At 48.7% G+C, this 19,522-nt stretch overlaps 1 protein-coding gene across 1 annotated transcript in view; it reads right to left on the bottom strand.

The window, feature by feature from the left end:
- LOC121279963 (septin-7-like) overlaps positions 1–18,799 on the bottom strand; it is a 192,844-nt gene extending 174,045 nt beyond the window's left edge. Inside the window, exons 1-4 of the mRNA XM_041191581.1 lie at positions 18,606–18,799; positions 15,373–15,475; positions 2,592–2,698; positions 312–412 (exon numbers count right to left, since the gene is read on the bottom strand). Coding sequence (XP_041047515.1) covers positions 312–412; positions 2,592–2,698; positions 15,373–15,475; positions 18,606–18,650 — 356 coding nt within the window. The 5' untranslated portion in view covers positions 18,651–18,799. The remainder of the gene's footprint in view (positions 1–311; positions 413–2,591; positions 2,699–15,372; positions 15,476–18,605) is intronic.
- Between the last annotated feature and the right edge of the window lie 723 nt (positions 18,800–19,522).

Below are 19,522 nucleotides of genomic sequence, written 5' to 3'. Positions count from 1 at the left end.
GGCAGCAGGAAAAGATGCAAACCATGTTCACAAAGGACCCATGGGGGAACCTAGTGATGGGAGCACAGCAAGGTTCTCATTGTGATTTATGATAAATTAATTACAGACAATATAATGAGGGATCAGAAATCATATTTCTTCACTCTCATGGTGTTCTCTGTAAGATATAGCCCACAATGCCTGTATACACTTATTTGTATATTTCACAAATTGGAAAGGTTAAGTCTCTCAGCAGGTGGAGAGAGTCAAGGAGGAGCAAACAGGCTAAATGTTCACTGCTTCATCTTTCTGAAGACAGGATCTGAACCTACCAGTTACTGTTGTCCACTGCATCTCCGAACCCTGGGGTGTCAACGATGGTCAGTGTGAGCTGTACACCACCTTCTTTAACCAGAACCTTTACCTGCTCAACCTGGAATCAAAGAAGGTAAACATCACTGATCAGAAAAGTGAGATCCCATGAGATAACGGTGAAGATGGTCAGTTGGATCCAAAACTGGTTCAGCGACAGGAAATAACGCGTAATGGTCATTGGATGTTTTTGCGAATAGAAAGCGGTTTCCAGTGGTGACCCCTGTGGAACAAGTGTTGGGGCTCTTGCTGTTTGTTGTATATATTAAATGTGGGAGGCATAATTGGGAAATTTGCAGATGACAAAAATTGGCCAAGTAGTTGATAGTGAAGAGGATAGCTGTTGCCTCCAGAATTATATCAATGGTTTGGTTGAGTGGGCGGGAAGTGGCAAGTGGAATTCAATCCAGAAAAGTGTGAGACAATACATTTGGGTTGGGGGGGGCGGGGGGGGCAAACAAAGCAAAAGAATACGCAATAAACAGGAGGACGTTGCAAGGGGTTGAGTGATGCAAATGGTGAAATCTGAATCCATTAAAAATCTGGAATGAAAAGTCTAATGACCAATTGTCGTAAAAACCCATCTGGTTCACCAATGTCCTTTACAGAAGAAAATGTGCTGTCCTTACCCAGTCTGGCCTACATGTGACTCCAGACCCACAGCAATGTGGTTGACTCTTAAATGCCTCTTAGCAATAAAACTTGACCTAGCCAATTACACCCACATCCCATGAACATATTTTAAAAATCCTGAAAAGGTGGTGGAAGTTTATTAATTTTAAAAGGGAGTTGGACAGGTGTTTGAGGAAGAACAACTGACAGGGTCACAGGCAAAAATATGGAACTGAGCACGACTGCTCTTTCAAAGAGCCAGAACAAGCACAATGGGCCAATTGGCCTCCTCCTGTGCAGTCGGTTTCCATGATTCTGCAAGGTCCGCTGCAGCAACTCACCAAGGCTCCTGAGACAGTATCTTCCAAACCCGCAATCTCTACCATCTAGGAGGGACAAAGGCAGCATATACGTGGGAACAGCACCACCTGCAAGCTTCCCTCCAAGCCACTCATCATCCTGACTTGGAAATATATTGCCATTCCTTCACTGTCTCTGGGTCAAAATCCTGGAACTCTTGCCCTAACAGCACTGTGAGTGTACCTACACCACATGGACTGCAGCAGTTCAAGAAGGCAGCTCACCACCACCTTCTCAAGGGCAATTAGGGATGGGTTATAAATGCTGGCCCAGCCAGCGACACCCACATCCCGCGGAAGAATAAAAAAATTCTACAAAGGAATCTTTCAAAGCAACGAAAACACACACTTCTATTACTGGCTAATCAGCTGCTATTGGTTGTAATTTTCATTCTTCCAGTTCAAGACTTTATCAGACATCAATAAACAATCTGCACTGAAGTGATTCAGAGGCTGAAAACAGATCCTCACTACCAATCGCTGAAAGGCTGTTCAGACTGACACCCCTCCCCCACCCATACGCACACTCCCCAATTTGCACCATCCCCCAACACACACATAAAACTCTTGACACATCCAGGAATGTGCGTCTCACCCTGTATATAATTCTCTTTCTCCCTCTCACCATGAGTGCCTTGATCTTGCTCTCCCTCCCTACAGTTGTGTTGCTCTCGTTTCTCTCTCTCTCACTCCCTCAGTGTGTTGGTATCCCTCTTTCTCCCTCCCTGCAGGTGTGTCAGTCTTTTCCTATCTGTGGATGTTATTTATTTATTTGAAGGATAGTGATCTGGAATGTATTGCCTGAATGAAGCTTGATGCAGATTCAACAGTAATTTTAAAAAGTGAATTAGGTTAATACTCAGAGGGCAATATTTGCAAGGCTATGGGGAAGCAGGAGATTGGAATCAATTAGATAACCTGTCTCGTGGAGGCAGTACAAGCACAATATGACAAATGGCCTCCTCCTCTGCTGTATCAACATATTTCTATGAGTTGAATAATTGAAGTGGGTAAATGTACAGGGCTACAGGGAATAAGGAGAGAAGCTAATTGGATAGCTTTTACAAAGAGCCAGCACAGGCACAAAGGCCGATGGTCTTTTCTTGTTCTGTATCGTTCTATAAAGTTGAAGTACAACCATGACATAGCTGAATGGACGAACAGGTCCGAGGAGCTGATTGGCCTCAGCTGGTTCTGAATGCCAACAGTTGAGTGTGCACAGGCACACAGACACAGCTGTGCACAGCTCCCAGCCTGGTTGCAACTCACCTGTACAGTTTTCTTGATCCTGAGCGAGGGCCCGGGGTATTCCTTGGAATACAGGTCTGACAGGAAGAGTGAATTGATCAATGTTGATTTGCCGAGTCCTGACTCCCCTATTAGGGAAGAAAAACGAAGATCAGTCATAACCGTACAGTGGTAGTGAGCTAATCACTGACATATGGTACTGAGCACCTAGACTTCTGGGTCCTGTAGTGGAAAACGTAGCCACATTTCATCAATGATACTAATCAACAGGATGCTGCAGTCAGCTACATGTAGAGTTTAATTCTGAAGCATGAAACCTACCTGCTGTATGCTTCCCACATGTAAGGAGTTCAGATCGTGTAAGAAACACATCTGGCCATGGGATTGGAATGGAGTCAGTCACTTCAGTCAAGTTAGAATTTGCGGGAACAAAGTGTTTATCTGCTAACTGGTACTAAATAACGAAGTAGCAGTCGGACAGATAGCAGTGGCAAGGGGCAACGGGGTGTCCAGGAATCAGTACTGGGGAGATACACCTGGAATACGGTGAGCAATTGTGTCTCCGTATTTAAGGAAGGATATACTTGCATTGAAGGCAGTACAGAGAAAGTCCACTGGATTCGTCCCTGGGATGAAGGTTGACTTTTAATGAGAATCTGAGTAAATTGGGCTTACAGTCTCTGGAGTTTAGAAGAATAAGAGATGACCTCATTGAAACATACAAGATTCTGAAGGGGTTTGATAGGGTAGACGCTGAGAGGATGTTTCCCCTGGTCAGGAGATCAAAGACACAGGGGCACAGTCTCAAGATAAGGGACTGATCATTTAGGGCTGAGATAAGGAGAAATTACTTCACTCAAAGGGTTATGAATCTTTGGAATTCTCTACCCCAAAGGGTTGCGGAAGCTTTATCATTGATCTCCCAGGGAATTGAGGGAAATGGGGACTGAGCGGAAAGTGGAGTGAGGCAGATCAGCCATGATGGTACTAAAAGGCACAGCAGGCTTGAGGAGCTGTACTGTTGACTTCTGCTCCTATTTCTTATGTTCTAATATGATATGAGGGGGTTATCCAATGATGGGTACTGAGGAGGGGTACTGAGTGGAATGTCTCAGAGATCAATGTTGGGACACCTAAAGTTTACTGAGTTTGATAAACTGTAATCTGGACTGATTAATTCATCATATTGAATGGTGTTTGGGGTGGGTTATTGTCGAATATATACTCGGGCTAAAACAGATCACATCTCAAAAGGTACAATTGGAACAATGAGATCTCATGGTAAAGAACGTGGCTTGATGGGGCTTCCCACGACACTAACTGGAATACTGTGGCTACAAGAACAGGTCAGAGGCTAGGAATCATGTGACGAGTAACTCACCTCCTGACTCCCAAAACCTGTCCACCATCTACAAGACATGTCAGGAGTGTGGTGGAATACTCCCCACTTTCCAGGATGAGTGCAACTTCTGCAACACTCAAGAAGTTGGACACCATCCAGGACCAAGCAGCCCACTTGATTGGCACCACATCTACAAACATTCACTCCCTCCACCACCAATGCACAGTAGCAGCAGCTTGTACCATCTACTGGATGCACTGCAGGAACTCACCAAGGCTCCTTAGACAGCACTTTCCAAACCCACAACCGCTACCTTCTAGAAGGACACAGGCAGCATACACATGGGAACACCAACACCTGGAAATTCCCTTCCAAGTCACTCACCATCCTGGCTTAGAAAGATATCGCTGTTCCTTGACTGTCGCTGGGTCAAAATCCTGGAACTTCCTTCCTAACAGTACTGTGGGTGTACCTTCACTACATGGACTGCAGCGGTTCAAGAAGGCAGCTGAACAACACCTTCTCAAATGCAACTAGGGAAGAGCAATGAATGCTGGCCCAGCTGGAGAAGCCCATATCCCATGAATGAATAAATAAAAAAAAAAGTATGATCCTGAGTTACTATTTCACATTATTCTGTGACTTCACAACAAGGTAGATGGATAGAAAATGGTAAAAAGCAAGTGCAATACAGGTTATCAGAAAGCTCTTCAGACAGCCAGTGATCAATATCCGGAATGAGCTCCATATAAGCAGTGAATAAAAACTGGACAGCCATTCAGGGTCAGCTGGGTGCTGGAATAGAACAAAAAGATAAGATGGTGGGATGAGCTCAATGGCCTGACTGGCCTCCCTCTGTTCCTCTCTGATATATGGGGGTGTTGCCAGCTATCTGTTGAATGAAGATTGCTTTTCCAGGTACTATATGAAAACTCGTACATACTTGATGCGCTAAGGAGGGAGGAGCTTGTTCACACAGGAAACTTTCATGTGGGTGGGGCATGGCAGGGGGGTGTTAAGGTGACGAAACATTACATCATACAGACTGACCACTTGACCTATCAGCTCCATGGTAGCATTTTTCATCAAAAATTCTGACTCTTTTTAAACACAATCTGCTATGCCTCCAATTTCAGTTCCTGAGATCCATCCAGAGCAAGTAAGGATGACTCCAACAAAATCCATCTGTAGAATCATGGTATCTTACTGCATAGGAATCCATTTGGCCCATCATACCAATGCCAGCTCTTTGAAACAGCTATTCAATTAATCTTAACTAACTTGCTTTCTCCCATACCCCAGTATTTCCCTTTTGTAAGTTTATACTGAATCTGCTTCCATTACCCTTTCAGGCAGTGTCTTACAGATCATAGCTTAGTTTAAAAAAAATCATCTCACCTCAAGTTCTTCTGCTAATTACCTTAAATCTGTGTCTTCTAATAGTTACTATATTACTTCTTCCAGCAATAACTCTTGCCTCTGTGAACAGGTCCTCCCGACCCAACCCATCAAAACCACCCAAAGGAACAGGTTCTTCCTATGATTTTGAACACTGTTTAAATCTCCTCTTTTGCTCCTCTGCTCAAAGGAGACCAATCCTGTTTCTCCACTCTCGCCACAAAAGCAAAGTCCCACAAACCAAACAAGTCTCCTCTATACCTTTCCAAGGCCTTGACATCCTTCTTTATCGGAAAGAATTCCATTTGGCCGCAGTAGTACAGTTGCAATCCAACCAGTGTTTTATAAAAATTCAGCAGAACGTCCTTGCTTTTGCACTCAATGCCTCTATTAATAAAGGCAAATATCCCTTAAGCTTTTTAATAGCCTTCTCAAGTTGTACTGTCACCTTCAAAGGCTTGCAAGTGTGAACTACCCAGGTGTCTCTGATCCTGCAATCCTATGAATAAATGTACCATATAGTTCATTTTGTCTCTCTTTATTCTTCCTTCCAAAATATATCAGTCCATCTGCCAAATTTCTGCTTAGCCACAGGAACTTTCTCTTATCCCTGGCCTTTGCTTTCCGGCAGATAATTCATTTACTATTCCAAGAGAAACCACAAATGACAATACTTGCAGTCAGGCAGAAGTTGTATGCGTTTCAGTAAAAGTGGAAGTTGCTTTGTTGTGTGGCAAACTGTGTTGCCAAGTCCAGTGTTAATGGTTTCCTGGGTTTGATGATGACGACATGTCAGCCATGAAGCCATATGGTCAACTGCATTAGTGAACATTACAAAAGGGCAACAGATCAACATCTGAACGAGAGACTGCATAGGAAAGCTGCTGCTGGTGAGCAGGTTACCACCTGCTCCGAATGGAGAGGCACGGCTGTACTCATTAACAAGGCAGGGAGACAGAAAAGCAGCAGCTCTGTCTGAAACTCAATGCAGCAGAACTGACCATTTATCCTCACTTCAACAGAAGAACCAAAAGAGGCAAAGGATAACTGACTCCTTGCTATGCTATGGCAAACTGCCTCATCCAAAAGCTATTGGGTACTTTGTTTTGTGAATAAAAATAACATTATTTTAGTCTGTTACAGCTCCAGCCTGTGTAGTGAAACAGAATGGATGGAGGAGAAGATCTGCTGTGAAAGTAGCCAACTCCCAAGGCCTTGACGTCCTTCCTTATCAGAAAGGATTCCAGCTAACGTCTAATCAGTGTTTTATAAAGCTCTTCCGAAAGAACAGGTGCCATGAGGAGGGAAACAAGAGGAAGAATGTGAATTGGGATTTTGACTAATAGTGTCCTCTTCATCATGATTGAAAGATAGATTAAGTCTGTATTCTTGTACTAGTTGTGAGAGGGGCAGTATGTCATTATACTGATAATTCCCCCGACAGATCAACCATCTAACAAATGGTTCAACAGGCTCAGGGGCTAAATGGCCTTCTGTTGCTAGGATGGCCACCCATTCGCCTATCTAGTCCACAAGGCCAGTGTGCATCACGTTATCAGGTCATTATCCTCAAGTTGAAGCTGCAAGATATTTACACAGTAGTATTAAGTCATCGTAAAATCCTTCTGTACAATAATTAAAAAATATGATTTTGCATGGACAATAAATTCTTCTTCTACCCAGAGTCCAAGTGTGAACTCAACTTTCCAGGAGTTCCAGCTCCTGTACAAGATCCGGTTTCCAAACTCTGGCTCCCAACACCCAGACTATGAATAATTACCACATTCCATAAGATCATAGATCAATTTAACAAGCACAATTTTTCACACTTGCCGCGCTGCAAATAATGCAATTTTCCAATATCACCTAGAACAATGTTCCATTGTTTGATCTATCAATCGGGTGTGCATTCCCAAAAACTGCTATCCTTCTGTTGAGACTCAAGAGTTCAGGAAAGTCTGCTTAAAATTTTTCTGCTTATTTCCAACTCAGTGTTTCTCAGCTGTACTCTTCCCAGGATCCTGAATAATGACCAATCTCTTTATCTCTTGACCAATATCACTAAAGCAGATTACCTGGTTGTCAGATTGTTTTTTCAGGGATCGAGCTACGGGTAAATTGATTGCCATGTTTCCAACATGACAATCGTAACTATGCTTCAAAAATACATAATTGGTTGTAAAGTGTTTTGAGACATCCTAATGTCCTGAAGTTTATCTTTTTTACTCAATAAGGGACAAAAGTGGGGGCTGTTAATGCCTATTACGGTTGTTGCAACGTTATAGAGGTGGTAGTAAACAGTCTTGGTTTAGTGAGAGGATATGGGGTCATAAGATCAGCTCACAGTCAACAAGGATATCCAAGTCCTGACACTGAGCAGAGGCTGGAGACGGCAGCAAGGTGAGGAAAAGGAGGGAGCTAAGGAAAGACGTATGGGGTGGGCACTCTCGAGGCAACAGTGCATGGATTGGAGGGGAGCGAAGCCACAGCTAAATATTCTCTGGCTCAACAGTAAATATTACTTCAAATCGAATCAGGCTGATCAGCAGGAATGATTTAATTTAGAGATATGTCACTAAGAAACAGGCATTAGGGATGTTTTGAATAATGTGGCAATAAGGTGACAGTGATCCATTTGTTTGTGGTACAAATTGTACAAGCTGGTTGGTGTTGAATTTTGACTGGACTTTTCTCGTCCGAGGCTGTCTTTATTTTCAATCCAGCGTAATGTATGAAAATTAGCTGCTCCATTATTCTGCTCTCTGCTTTACGCAGTTCCAGACTGACCCGGAGGTGAGCGGGGCAGTCTCTCCTGCGTGTATCACAAAATTTATTAAACAGCAGCTTCACACTGCTCAGATGAACAGTCCTCCCCTGCCTGCTGTATTCCTGGGATTGGGTCACAACTTCCTTTCCAATAGATGTTTCCAAGACACTGCTTCTGGCCAAATAGAAAGAATGCAGATTTCTGGACAAGAAGGAACTGAAGACAAACAGGACTGGAGGCCACACAGGGGAAATCTCTCTGTTAAACTCAGACTGCTGCTCAGTTACTGTCCATGTTAATGGCAGTGACATGCAGCAAGCTCCTTAGTACGTAGTGTTTACACAGTAGTCATTCATTGGATCTATTTGCTCAGTGTTTGGAGCCTGTGTACCCTCAGGGGTGTCAACACTGACCAATCATTCTGGTGTCAGCTCCACAAGGAGCTGGAATCCTCCACATCAGTACCACAATGAGCAGGAATGTTCAATTACAAAGATTTATGTCAGCCAACATTGAGGGAGGCTGCCCAGCGAGGGTAAGGGCAGTGGTTGAAAGCAGACAGCTGATGCAGGAGATTGTGGCCAGCTTAAACCCTGTAGAATAAAGCTTCATTCATCTCTCAGGCTGGAAGGTTTAATGTCAGTGCAAATTTGCTTTGTGCAGACTCTCTTCCCTCTGGACTCCCCTACCCCAGCTTCAGGGTAAACTTAACACTATCACACTTGTTTTAGTTAGTAAAATTCTTGTTCCTGAGCCAGAAGGTTGTGTGTTCAGGTCTCACTCTAGAAATTTGGGCACATAATCCAAGCTGACACTCCCAGCACAGTCATACGGACTCAAAACGTTAACTCTTCCAGACGTGCTGTGTTTTTCCACCATTTTCTGTTTTATTTCAGATTTCCAGCATCTGCAGTACTTTGCATTTATTTCACTCCCAGTGCAGTACTGAAGGAACGCTGCACTGCTTCAGGCCATTTTTCTGATGAGATGTTAAACCGAGTCTCCTTTCTCAGTTGGGTGTGCAATAAAGGCAGATAGTGCAGTAAAGAAAGGTGCTCATTGCTAATAGAACAATTGCAGTAAAAGCAGGCCCTAAAGTTATCAAAGGATTAAAAACTAGGAAGATAGAACTTCATTGAAGCAGTAAGCACCAGTCTCAGATATTGGAGAGAGATAACAGAACTATCGGAAAAGCTTCTGAAAAGGAAGGGTGACCAACCAGAGGGTGATGGTTCAGATTGCAGACAGTAATAGAGGAGAATGGTTTTAAGGTTAGATTGAGGTATAATGCCAAGGATACATCAACCAGTGACGAGACGGATGATGTTACAGGAATGGTTTCAGGTTCCTAGGACACTGGAACAACTTGGCTTCATTTAGACAGGACTGGGAACTAAACATCGCCTACTAAAACAGGTGCGACTGTGAAAGGGAAGATGGTGCAAGCAGTTTAAGACATGATTACAACCACAGAAAGGAAGTTTTTTTTAAATTATTTGGTGACGCTAAGAGAATCCCCTGTAGTTGAACTAAAAATTAAGAGTGTGTTATTCACATATTATAGATCAGGAAATTGCAGAAAAGAAAACGAGGGTGTAAATTAGAGATTTGTAGCAGGAACTAAGTTGTAATAATGGGGACTCTGACAAAGGATGGGAAACATAAGCAGTAAGAAGATTCAAATGTTAAAAGAGGGGAGATGAAAGACTAACTGGCAACATTAAAATACCTATTTCTTTAAGGAAGTGTTTCCCAAACTGATTCCTGATGTGACCCCATTTTAATGCTGCAGACCGATGAGATCCCAGAGTGAAAATTTGAGTTTGGGTAGAATTGTTAACCAGGGCAAGGGGTGGCGGGGGGGGTAGCTGGAAGCTGTTGATTGTGGTGGCAGTTGTTGAAAGGTTAGTTTATAAAAAGAAACGACGATCTTTCTTTTCGCAGGCTGAATTAGCAACATCAATCAGGCCATGAGGCCATGCTTAACAGGAAAAAACAAGAGCGCTGAAAGGAGTCTCGCAGCAGTCAAAACATAGTCTGCATTCCATGGCTACTATTGCTGGCTTGGATCTCGTGATCCCAAAATCTGGAGGTTTGGACCCATAGTTTGGAAACTTCCTGCTTTGAAAGGAAAGTTAAAAAGGGTTTCTACCACTTTAAGTAGGCTAGTTCATCCTGTACTCAATAGTAAAGAAACAGTTTTTTAAGCATTTGTCTAAGTTTTTACAGAGGGGGGAATCTGCTTGGAAGAGCAGTATAAAAATAATAGAGCTAAAAATAGGAAAACACCCGGCACTCAATGGGTCAATCCCAATCCTGGGAAAGTGACCTCATCCTGGCCAATATGTGTCCTTCGACCGACGTCATTAAGATCTGAATAAATGATCATTATCACAGTTATTGCACATTATCACAGTCGTGGCATCTTGCTGTGTGCAAAATGCCTATCTGGTTTCAAACATTATAACAGTGACAACACCTCAAAAATACTTCATTGGCTGTAAAGCACTTTGGGAAGTGGCTGAAAGGCATTATATAAATGCAAACTTATCTATTTTCCTAGATATGGCTGGAGAGGAGATAGTGGAGACGGTAACCACAAATTTTCCAAACATGTTTGGAACTGGGAATTGTGCCTAAAGATTGAAGGGCAGGAAATGTTCAAAAAAGGATAACTTGGAGGAAGTTACAGGACATTTAGGCAACTTAGTTATAGGTAAAGATCTTAAGTCTATGATACTGATTAAAATGAATGAAAACCTGAACGGCCAGGGTTAATGAGAGAGTCAGCAGAAATATGTAAAGGCAGTGTGTGCTTGACTTACCAATTTGAATTTTTGGGAGCTCGTTAGTGAAGGAAACACAGTAGGTCTGCGGTTTACAGAAAGCTCTTTGATAAAGTACATGTCACCTTTTGGAGTTATTGATTTGATATAAAAATGTTACCGTGGCGTTAGATTTGGCTGTCAATGGGTTATATTCACAGCGCAATTGAGAGATGTGTTTTAGAGCTGGATGGACCAGTTTGTGAATTTGGATTTCTTGAATTCTGCTTCAAGTCGTGTTCACAGAAGTTGCATCGACATTTCTGTAGACCATCCACACTCATCATGTTAGGCTGGTTTATCCATCTGTGCTCAGAAGGGCAGCATTTCATGGTCTCAGAGAGGATAAGTTGTCATAGATCATCCCCACTAGCTGGCAAAACAATATCAAGGGAGGAACTGACTGAAAGAACAGAGGTGGAAATTAGAAGAAATTTGAGGGACTAGCATGCCAACAGGCTGGCATAACTAACCCATCTGGAGAACAGATTTCTACTTCCGATTTCCCCAGCATGATAGAAATAATCTTCATCAGCATAGGGCTGCTGGGATTTTGGTTCTCTTTTTGGAACAGGTTTGTTTTCGGTAGAAGTATCAAGAACATCTTTCTCCAAGTACAGCTCATTATATCTTTGATTTTCCAGAGTGAGGATCTCAAACACCGACAATGATATTTCTCCAAAATTTAATTAAAGCAATCCAAACAAGGACTCAATTTCTGAAACACATTTGTTTTAGTTTCAGAAATTAGTCTGCTTTACCAAAATTACTGCTCATTTGCTTTGCTACCATATATGACACTAAATATAATCTATAAAAACATAATATAATCTATAGTTTAGTCTGATGGTAGTCAACATGGTAGCTATCTGCATATTCATATTTCTGCAGCGTGGAAAGCAGGGTAAAAAAGAGAATAATGTAAATCTGGTGGCAGAATAAACAAGCCTGGCTACCAGGGACCAACTGGCCCCTGTCTCCTCTGCTATAAACCGTTCTACGTTTTAAACCACCTGTCCCACACAGTGAGGTGAAGTATTGCAGTTCATTGGAGGCCTGCCCAGAGAAACAGTCTTACTGACGTAAGCATGAATAAAGGACACTGGGAGAAATATTATGATTGAACAGGCTGGGGCTCTTTTCTCTGGAGAAGGGAAGCTGACAGACGACTTGATAGAGATTTTGGAGATTCTGAAAAGCTTGGACAGTGTAGACATTAGAGGTGTTTCCATTTGTGGGGGAGACCAAAACTAGGACCATCAATAAAATAAAGCCAATGGGGAACTCGGCAGAAACTTCTTTCACAAAGAGTGGTTTGAATGTAGAAGTCATTACCACTGTGGGTCATTGAGGAAAACCACAAAGATACATTTATGGGGAAACTAGATAAGAACATGAGGGAGAAAGGAATAGAAGGATGCACTGATAGGGGGTTAGAAAAAGAGGCACGAGTAGTTGTGTGTGGAGCGAAACATTGTCACATGCCAGCTGAATGACCCCTGTGCTGTAAATACTTGTAATTCTATATAAAGCAGGAGCAGGTGAGAGGGGGACAGTGTTGGAAAGTACGTGGGACGAGTCTAGCGGCTTACCTCAGAAAGGTACAACACCATCCACTCCAACACACAGGACCTTTTACCTATGTATAATATTACAAACTGGGGTCAATGTGAGAGTGTGACTGCCATCAAGGCAGATTTGACCATGTGTGGCTTCAAGGAGGCCTAGCAAAACTGGAATCAATGGGAATCAGGGGGAAAACTCTCCATTGGTTGGGGGTCTTACCTAACACAAAGGAAGATGGTCGCGGTTGTTGAAGGTCAGTCATCTCAGCTTCAGGACATCGCTGCAGGAGTTCCTCAGGGTAGTGTCCTCCGCCCAACCATCTTCAGCTGCTTCCTGCTTCCTTCCATATATAGTCAGAAGTGGGGATGTTCGCTGATGGTTGCACAATGTTCAGCACCAGTCGTGACTCCTCAGATACAAAAGCAGTCCATGTCCAAATGCTGCAAGACTTGGACAATATCCAGGCTTGAGTTGATAAGTGGCAAATAATCATGTCACATATGTGCCAGGTAAAGGCCATCTCCAACAAGAGAATCAAACTCTCTCCTCTTGACATTCAATGGCATTACTATCGCTGAATCCCCCACTCTCAACATTCTGGGGTTTACCTTTAACCAGAAACTGATCTGGACCAGCCATATAAATACTGTGACTACAAGAGTAGCTCAGAGACTGTGAATTCTGCAGAGAGAATTTACCTCCTGACTCCCCAACGCCTGTTCACCATCTACAAGGCACAAGTCAGAGATGTGATGGAATACTCCCCACTTGCCTGGAGTGCAGCTCCAATAACACTCAGGAAGCTGGACACCGTCCTGGACAAAGCAGCCTGCTTGATTTGCACCCCATCGACAAACATTCACTCCTGCCACCACCAATGCATAGTAGCAGCAGTGTGTACCATCTACAAAATGCACTGCAGGAATTCACCAAGGCTCCTTAGACAGCATCTTCCAAATCCAAGACCACTACCATCTAGAAGGACAAGGGGAACAGATCCACCACCTGGAAGTTCCTCTCCAAGCCGCTCACCAGCCTGACTTGGAAACATATTGCCGTTCCTTCACTGTCACTGGGGCAAAATTCTGGAACTCTCGCCCTAACAACACTGTGGGTGTTCCTGCGCCACATGGACTGCAGCAGTTCAATAAGATGGGCTCACCAGCACCTTCTCACAGGCAATTAGGGATGGGCAATAAATGCTGCTTACCCAGCACACCTACATCCCATTAAAGAATAAAAAAATATAAGAACATGAAATACATTAAAAACAGACAAAAATTCACCAATTTCCTTTCTGAAGAGAATGGAGGAAAAGAAAGATGAGACAATGGAGGAAGATATACAAATCAGGATGGACTGGATTTTTAAGGAAAGCCACATCTCATGAAATCAGAAAGCTTTGTACTAGTTTCCCCAATTTCAAACAGGTTAACTGAGTGAACAAATCCAAACTGGGTGGAAAGTAAATATACAGCTGGAAATCTGCAGACACACATCAGATCCCATTCCACCTCTCATCAGGGTATGTACTACACAAACAAAAGCACCATCAGGATCACAGCCACCTCCCTCAGCTGACTGCTCAACGATTCACAGAATTAAACCCACTTGCAGTCAGCATCCAAGTATGGGTCAATTTAAACACATCCTCAGTATGAAAACAGTTGCTCGCTGTTTTTGTCAGCAAACTATTTCCTGCTTGGTTACCCCTTGCACTGCTGCCTCAGAGCACCATCACCCTAACTGCCCACAAACATTCCCCCACCTGACACCCCCACCCCTTAACTGACATCCCCCTCCCATCACCCTGGCTGTCCCCAACCAGTCCCCACCCCATCTCCCTGGCACCCTCCAACCCCACCCCATCCCAACTCTCTGGCCAGGTTGTTATGAAAGTCAACTTACCTTCTCAACGAGAGCAGAGGTCAGGAGCTCCCAAGTCCAGACATACCTCGGAGTTTCCACGCACACGCAGACTGGGAGCAAGCTGCGCAGGTCAGCATTTTTAAGTTCATTGGGTCCAGTGCATAAAGACAAACATGACGAGACTGGGAGTAGAGTGCCATTGCACAAGTGTCCCAGGCAGGGGTCAGGACGAAGTCCCAAAAGAGAAGTCCCAGACAGGGAACAAAGACAGGCAGAGCAGAGAAAGGGGCTCCAAACAGGAAAAGGGCTGGGATTAGCAGACTTTAAGTCAAGAGGACTCAGGAGAAGCCCTGAAGATCCAAGGCAGCAGCAGAACGTCGTGTGCTGCTCAGCGCAGCCAAGGAGCTGTATTTGTGCTTGTGGGTTGGTGCTGGAACGCAGGCCTGGGAATCCAGGGGACAGGATTAAAACCCTTCGAGGTGGTCCGTTGTTGAAAGCTGTCTAAGTTGGAGTGACCTTTAGAGAGAACTCAAAGGTGAAGGAGAGAGTGAGTGAGTTTCCATGAGATTGGTTGATTCGGTGTTTACTGACGTCTGGGTGGGTTGTTGGGAAATTCGTGGATTCTGTGTTGGTCGCATCTGCCATTTATTGTGTAGTATGGTGCATTTGAACACAGATTGCCTGTTAATTCACATGTACCTCATATTAACCCTGAATGTTATAGAGTATAAAATAGATATTATTTATCATTTACCTTCCTGATCTTGTATAGTAAAGTTAATATGTGTTTGTTCAAAACCAATAGAATCTAAAGACTTTATTCTCTTAGTAAGTTTTTTGAATCAAAAACTTTGTCTACTCTAAACAAAACATTGGTCCCTTACTAGATCTTACCTAAAGCTTGGGGGTCTGGTCAAGGATCATAACAATCTCTGATCAGTTATTATACAGAGTTTTTAACACTGCCTGTCAGCATTCATTCTTCACATAATGTAGCAAAGGGTGTAATTTCTCAATCTGCACCCCAAGACTTACCCACAACCATTAGCGTGAACTCAAATCCCCGTTTCACTGACTTGCGGTACACTTGATTTGGGAGGTTTGCAAATCCCACATATCCCTCCAGGGAACGGGCATGCTGAAAAGGAAGGAAAAGAGAGTTCGTTCAAAGACAAATTTAGAATAAGGCGGGGACAGTGCTGTCACTGTACAACACTGGCATACAGTACTGGTGGCAAGAAGTCTATCACGGTATAACACTGGGCTATGGTACTGGTGGGGACAAGTCTTCGTCACTCTCCATCCACCTATCCTCTCCTGCAACCATCCGACTCTCTCCCCCGCACCCTATGACTCCCCATCTCACCCACCAACTGCACCCCCCGACTCCCACCTCAACCCACTCCCAACCCACTGCCCACCCCATCTCCAGCCACCCACCCACACTCTCCCACTCATCATCCATTCCACCCACACATCCCCCCTCACGCTCTTCCCCTACGCATCCTCTCCCCTCCTCCCCTCCGCCTCTCCCCCACCCCCTTCCAACACTCACCCCTCCCCTCCCCCAACACAGCCAACTCCCCACACTCGTCCGTCCCCTCCCCCAACACACCCCCCTCCCCCAACAATCCCCTCTCCCCTCCCCTCTCCCCCCACCCAACACTCCCCTCCCCTCCTCACTCCCCTCCCTCAACACACCCCCCTCCCCTCCCACCAACATTCCCCCCCCTCCCCTTCCCCCCAAACAATCCCCCCTCCACTGCCCTCCCCTCTCCCCACACCGCCCCCCACCCAACACTCCCCTCCCCCACTCCTCCCCTCTCCCACTCCCCTCCGCCACCACACACCCCTCCACCCCACCCCTCTCCCCCCACCCTACCCCCCCACCCCTCTCCTCCCACCCTACCCCCCCACCCTATCCCCCACCCCTCTCCCCCCACCCTACCCCCCCACTCCCCCCTCCCCTCCCACACCCCTCCCCCCTCGCCACCTCCCTCCCCCCTCCCCCCAACACTTCCCTCCCCTCTCCCCCCAACACTCCCCCCTCCCCCTCTGCCCCCTCCCCCTTTCCCCCTCTCCTCCCCCCTTTCCCCCTCTCCTCCCCCCTTTCCCCCTCTGCCCCCTCCCCTCCCTCCTTTCCCCCTCTGTCCCCTCCCCTCCCCCACTCCTCCCCCTTTCTCCCTCTGCCCCCTCCCCCTCAGCCCCTCCCTCCCCTCAGCCCCCTCCCCTCCCCCTCAGCCCCCTCCCCTCCCCCCCTCTGCCCCCTCCCTTCCCTCCCCCTCTGCCCCCTCCCTTCCCTCCCCCTCTGCCCCCTCCCCTTTCCCCCTCTGCCCCCTCCCCTCTCCCCCTCTGCCCCCTCCCCTCCCCCTTTCCCCCTCTGCCCCCTCCCCTCTCCCCCTCTGCCCCCTCCCCTCCCCCTTTCCCCCTCTGCCCCCTCCCCCTTTCCCCCTCTGCCCCCTCCCCTCCCCCTTTCCCCCCTCTGCCCCCTCCCCTTTCCCCCTCTGCCCCCTCCCCTCCCCCTTTCCCCCTCTGCCCCCTCCCCTCCCCCTTTCCCCCTCTGCCCCCTCCCCTCCCCCTTTCCCCCTCTGCCCCCTCCCCTCCCCCTTTCCCCCTCTGCCCCCTCCTCTCCCCTCCCCTCTGCCCCCTCCCTCTCCCCTCCCCCCTCCCCCTCCCCTCTGCCCCTTCCCCCCCTCCCCCTCCCCTCTGCCCCCTTCCCCCCCTCCCCTCTCCCCCTTCCCCCCCTCCCCTCTGCCCCCTTCCCCCCCTCCCCTCTGCCCCCTTCCCCCCCTCCCCTCCCCTCTGCCCCCTTCCCCCCCTCCCCTCCCCTCTGCCCCTTCCCCCCCTCCCCTCCCCTCTGCCCCTTCCCCCCCTCCCCTCCCCTCTGCCCCTTCCCCCCCTCCCCTCCCCTCTGCCCCTTCCCCCCCTCCCCTCCCCTCTGCCCCTTCCCCCCCTCCCCTCCCCTCTGCCCCTTCCCCCCCTCCCCTCCCCTCTGCCCCTTCCCCCCCTCCCCTCCGCCCCTTCCCCCCCTCCCCTCCCCTCTGCCCCTTCCCCCCCTCCCCTCTGCCCCTTCCCCCCCTCCCCTCCGCCCCCTCCCCCTCCCTCCCCCACTCTGCCCCTTCCCCTCCCTCCCCCACTCTGCCCCCTCCCCTCCCTCCCCCTTCCCTCCTCTGCCCCCTCCCCCTTCCCTCCTCTGCCCCCTCCCCCTTCCCTCCTCTGCCCCCTCCCCTCCACCCCCTCCCTCCCCCCCTGCCCCTTCCCCTCCTCCCTCCCTGCCCCCTCCCCTCCTCCCTCCCCCCGCTCCTCCCTCCCCTCCCCGCTCCTCCCTCCCCTCCCTCCTCCCTCCCCTCCCTCCCCCCGCTCCTCCCTCCCCCCTCTGCCCCCTCCCCTCCCCTCCCTCTGCCCCCACTGCCCCCCTCCACTCCTCTGCTCCCCCTCTGCCCCTTCCCCCCTCCACTCCTCCCTCCCCTCCCTCCCCCCGCTCCTCCCTCCCCTCCCTCCCCCCGCTCCTCCCTCCCCCCTCTGCCCCCTCCCCTCCCCTCCCTCTGCCCCCACTGCCCCCCTCCACTCCTCTGCTCCCCCTCTGCCCCTTCCCCCCTCCACTCCTCCCTCCCCCTCTGCCCCCTCCCCCCTCCGCTCCTCCCTCCCCCTCTGCCCCCTCCCCCCTCCGCTCCTCCCTCCCCTCTGCCCCCTCCGCTCCTCCCTCCCCTCTGCCCCTTCCCCTGCCCCTTCCCCTCCCTCCCCCACTCTGCCCCTTCCCTCCCTCCCCCCTCTGCCCCCTCCCCTCCCTCCCCCTTCCCTCCTCTGCCCCCTCCCCCTTCCCTCCTCTGCCCCCTCCCCTTCCCCTCCTCCCTCCCCCCGCCCCCTCCCCTCCTCCCCCCCCCTCTGCCCCCTCCGCTCCTCCCTCCCCCCTCCCCTCCCCTCCTCCCCCTCTGCCCCCTCCCCTCCTCCCCCTCTGCCCCCTCCCCTCCTCCCCTGCCCCCACTGCCCCCCTCCCCTCCCCCCTCCCCCCTCCCCCCTCCGCCCCCTCCCCCCTCCACTCCTCCCTCCCCCTCTGCCCCCTCCCCCCTCCGCTCCTCCCTCCCCTCTGCCCCCTCCGCTCCTCCCTCCCCTCTGCCCCCTCCCCTCTGCCCCCACCCCACCCTCCCCCTGCCCCCACCCCACCCCACCCTCCCCCTGCCCCCACCCCACCCCACCCTCCCCCTGCCCCCACCCCACCCCACCCCACCCCACACTCCCCCCTCCCTTTCCCCTCCACATCCCCTCACCGGGCCTCCTCCGCCGCCCGCATTCGGATCGGGCCGCTCGATCATTCTTTCTGTCCCCTGGTGTCTCCGGCCGCTCCCGGTGAGACTCGGGCTCCGCTCGGTCTGAGTGCCAGAACCGTAAACCCGCCCAGAGCGCCCCGATTTTCACCACAGCCTACGCGTGCGCGCCCGCCTAAACTCCACCCACCCCCCGGCGCGATCCCGTGCTGCAAGTGCGCGCTCCTAGCCCCGCCCCTGAGCTTCCGCCATCCCAAAAGTTTACAAACGTCACAATAGTCACCTGCAGCCCATTGGCTGAAATCACTCAGGCGCGAGTCACTCATCCGAGACCAGCGACCTCCTTACTCCGGGATCAGTTACTCTTACTCATGGACAGGTCGCTCAGAGACTAGGCCTTCTCGTATCCAGCGACTGGTCAGTCTGTCCCATTGCTGCTCGGTTATCACTCAGGCACGAATATGAAATGATTTTGAGAGTGCAATGAAAAGTTGTGCCTAATCTATGGCGTCTGGGGGAAGCTTTAATAGGGGAACTAGCTGAGGATTTCCAGTGGGAATAGCAACTGGCGAAGTTATGTCACTAATAAAGTTATTAATCATGGAACATTTTAGCACAAAAGGCTTGTTGGGAATGAAGAGAGGGAGTATGATGGTTTATGAAGCATCTATCAAGTGCATGAGTCGAGCCCATCTTTCCATAGTATCCAACCTTTGCCACAACTAGGCACCTGATTCGTTTTGTTGCAGAATTAAACATAATATATAATAGTATGATGTATTGGTCTGTCCTGATTTGGTTGGAAGAGCCTGGCAGGTGCGGAGGCTCATGGGGCGTGCAGTGGACAGGAATGTGTGGTGGACTGCAGTGCACAATGGAGTACAGCATCCGGTGGAGTGTATGATGGAATGGAGTGTGCG

The sequence above is a fragment of the Carcharodon carcharias genome, chromosome 7 (genome assembly GCF_017639515.1).
Source record: "Carcharodon carcharias isolate sCarCar2 chromosome 7, sCarCar2.pri, whole genome shotgun sequence".
Taxonomy (NCBI): Eukaryota; Metazoa; Chordata; class Chondrichthyes; order Lamniformes; family Lamnidae; genus Carcharodon; species Carcharodon carcharias.
The sequence above is the reverse complement of the archived record's forward strand: the minus strand, read 5'-3'. Positions and strand labels throughout refer to the sequence as shown.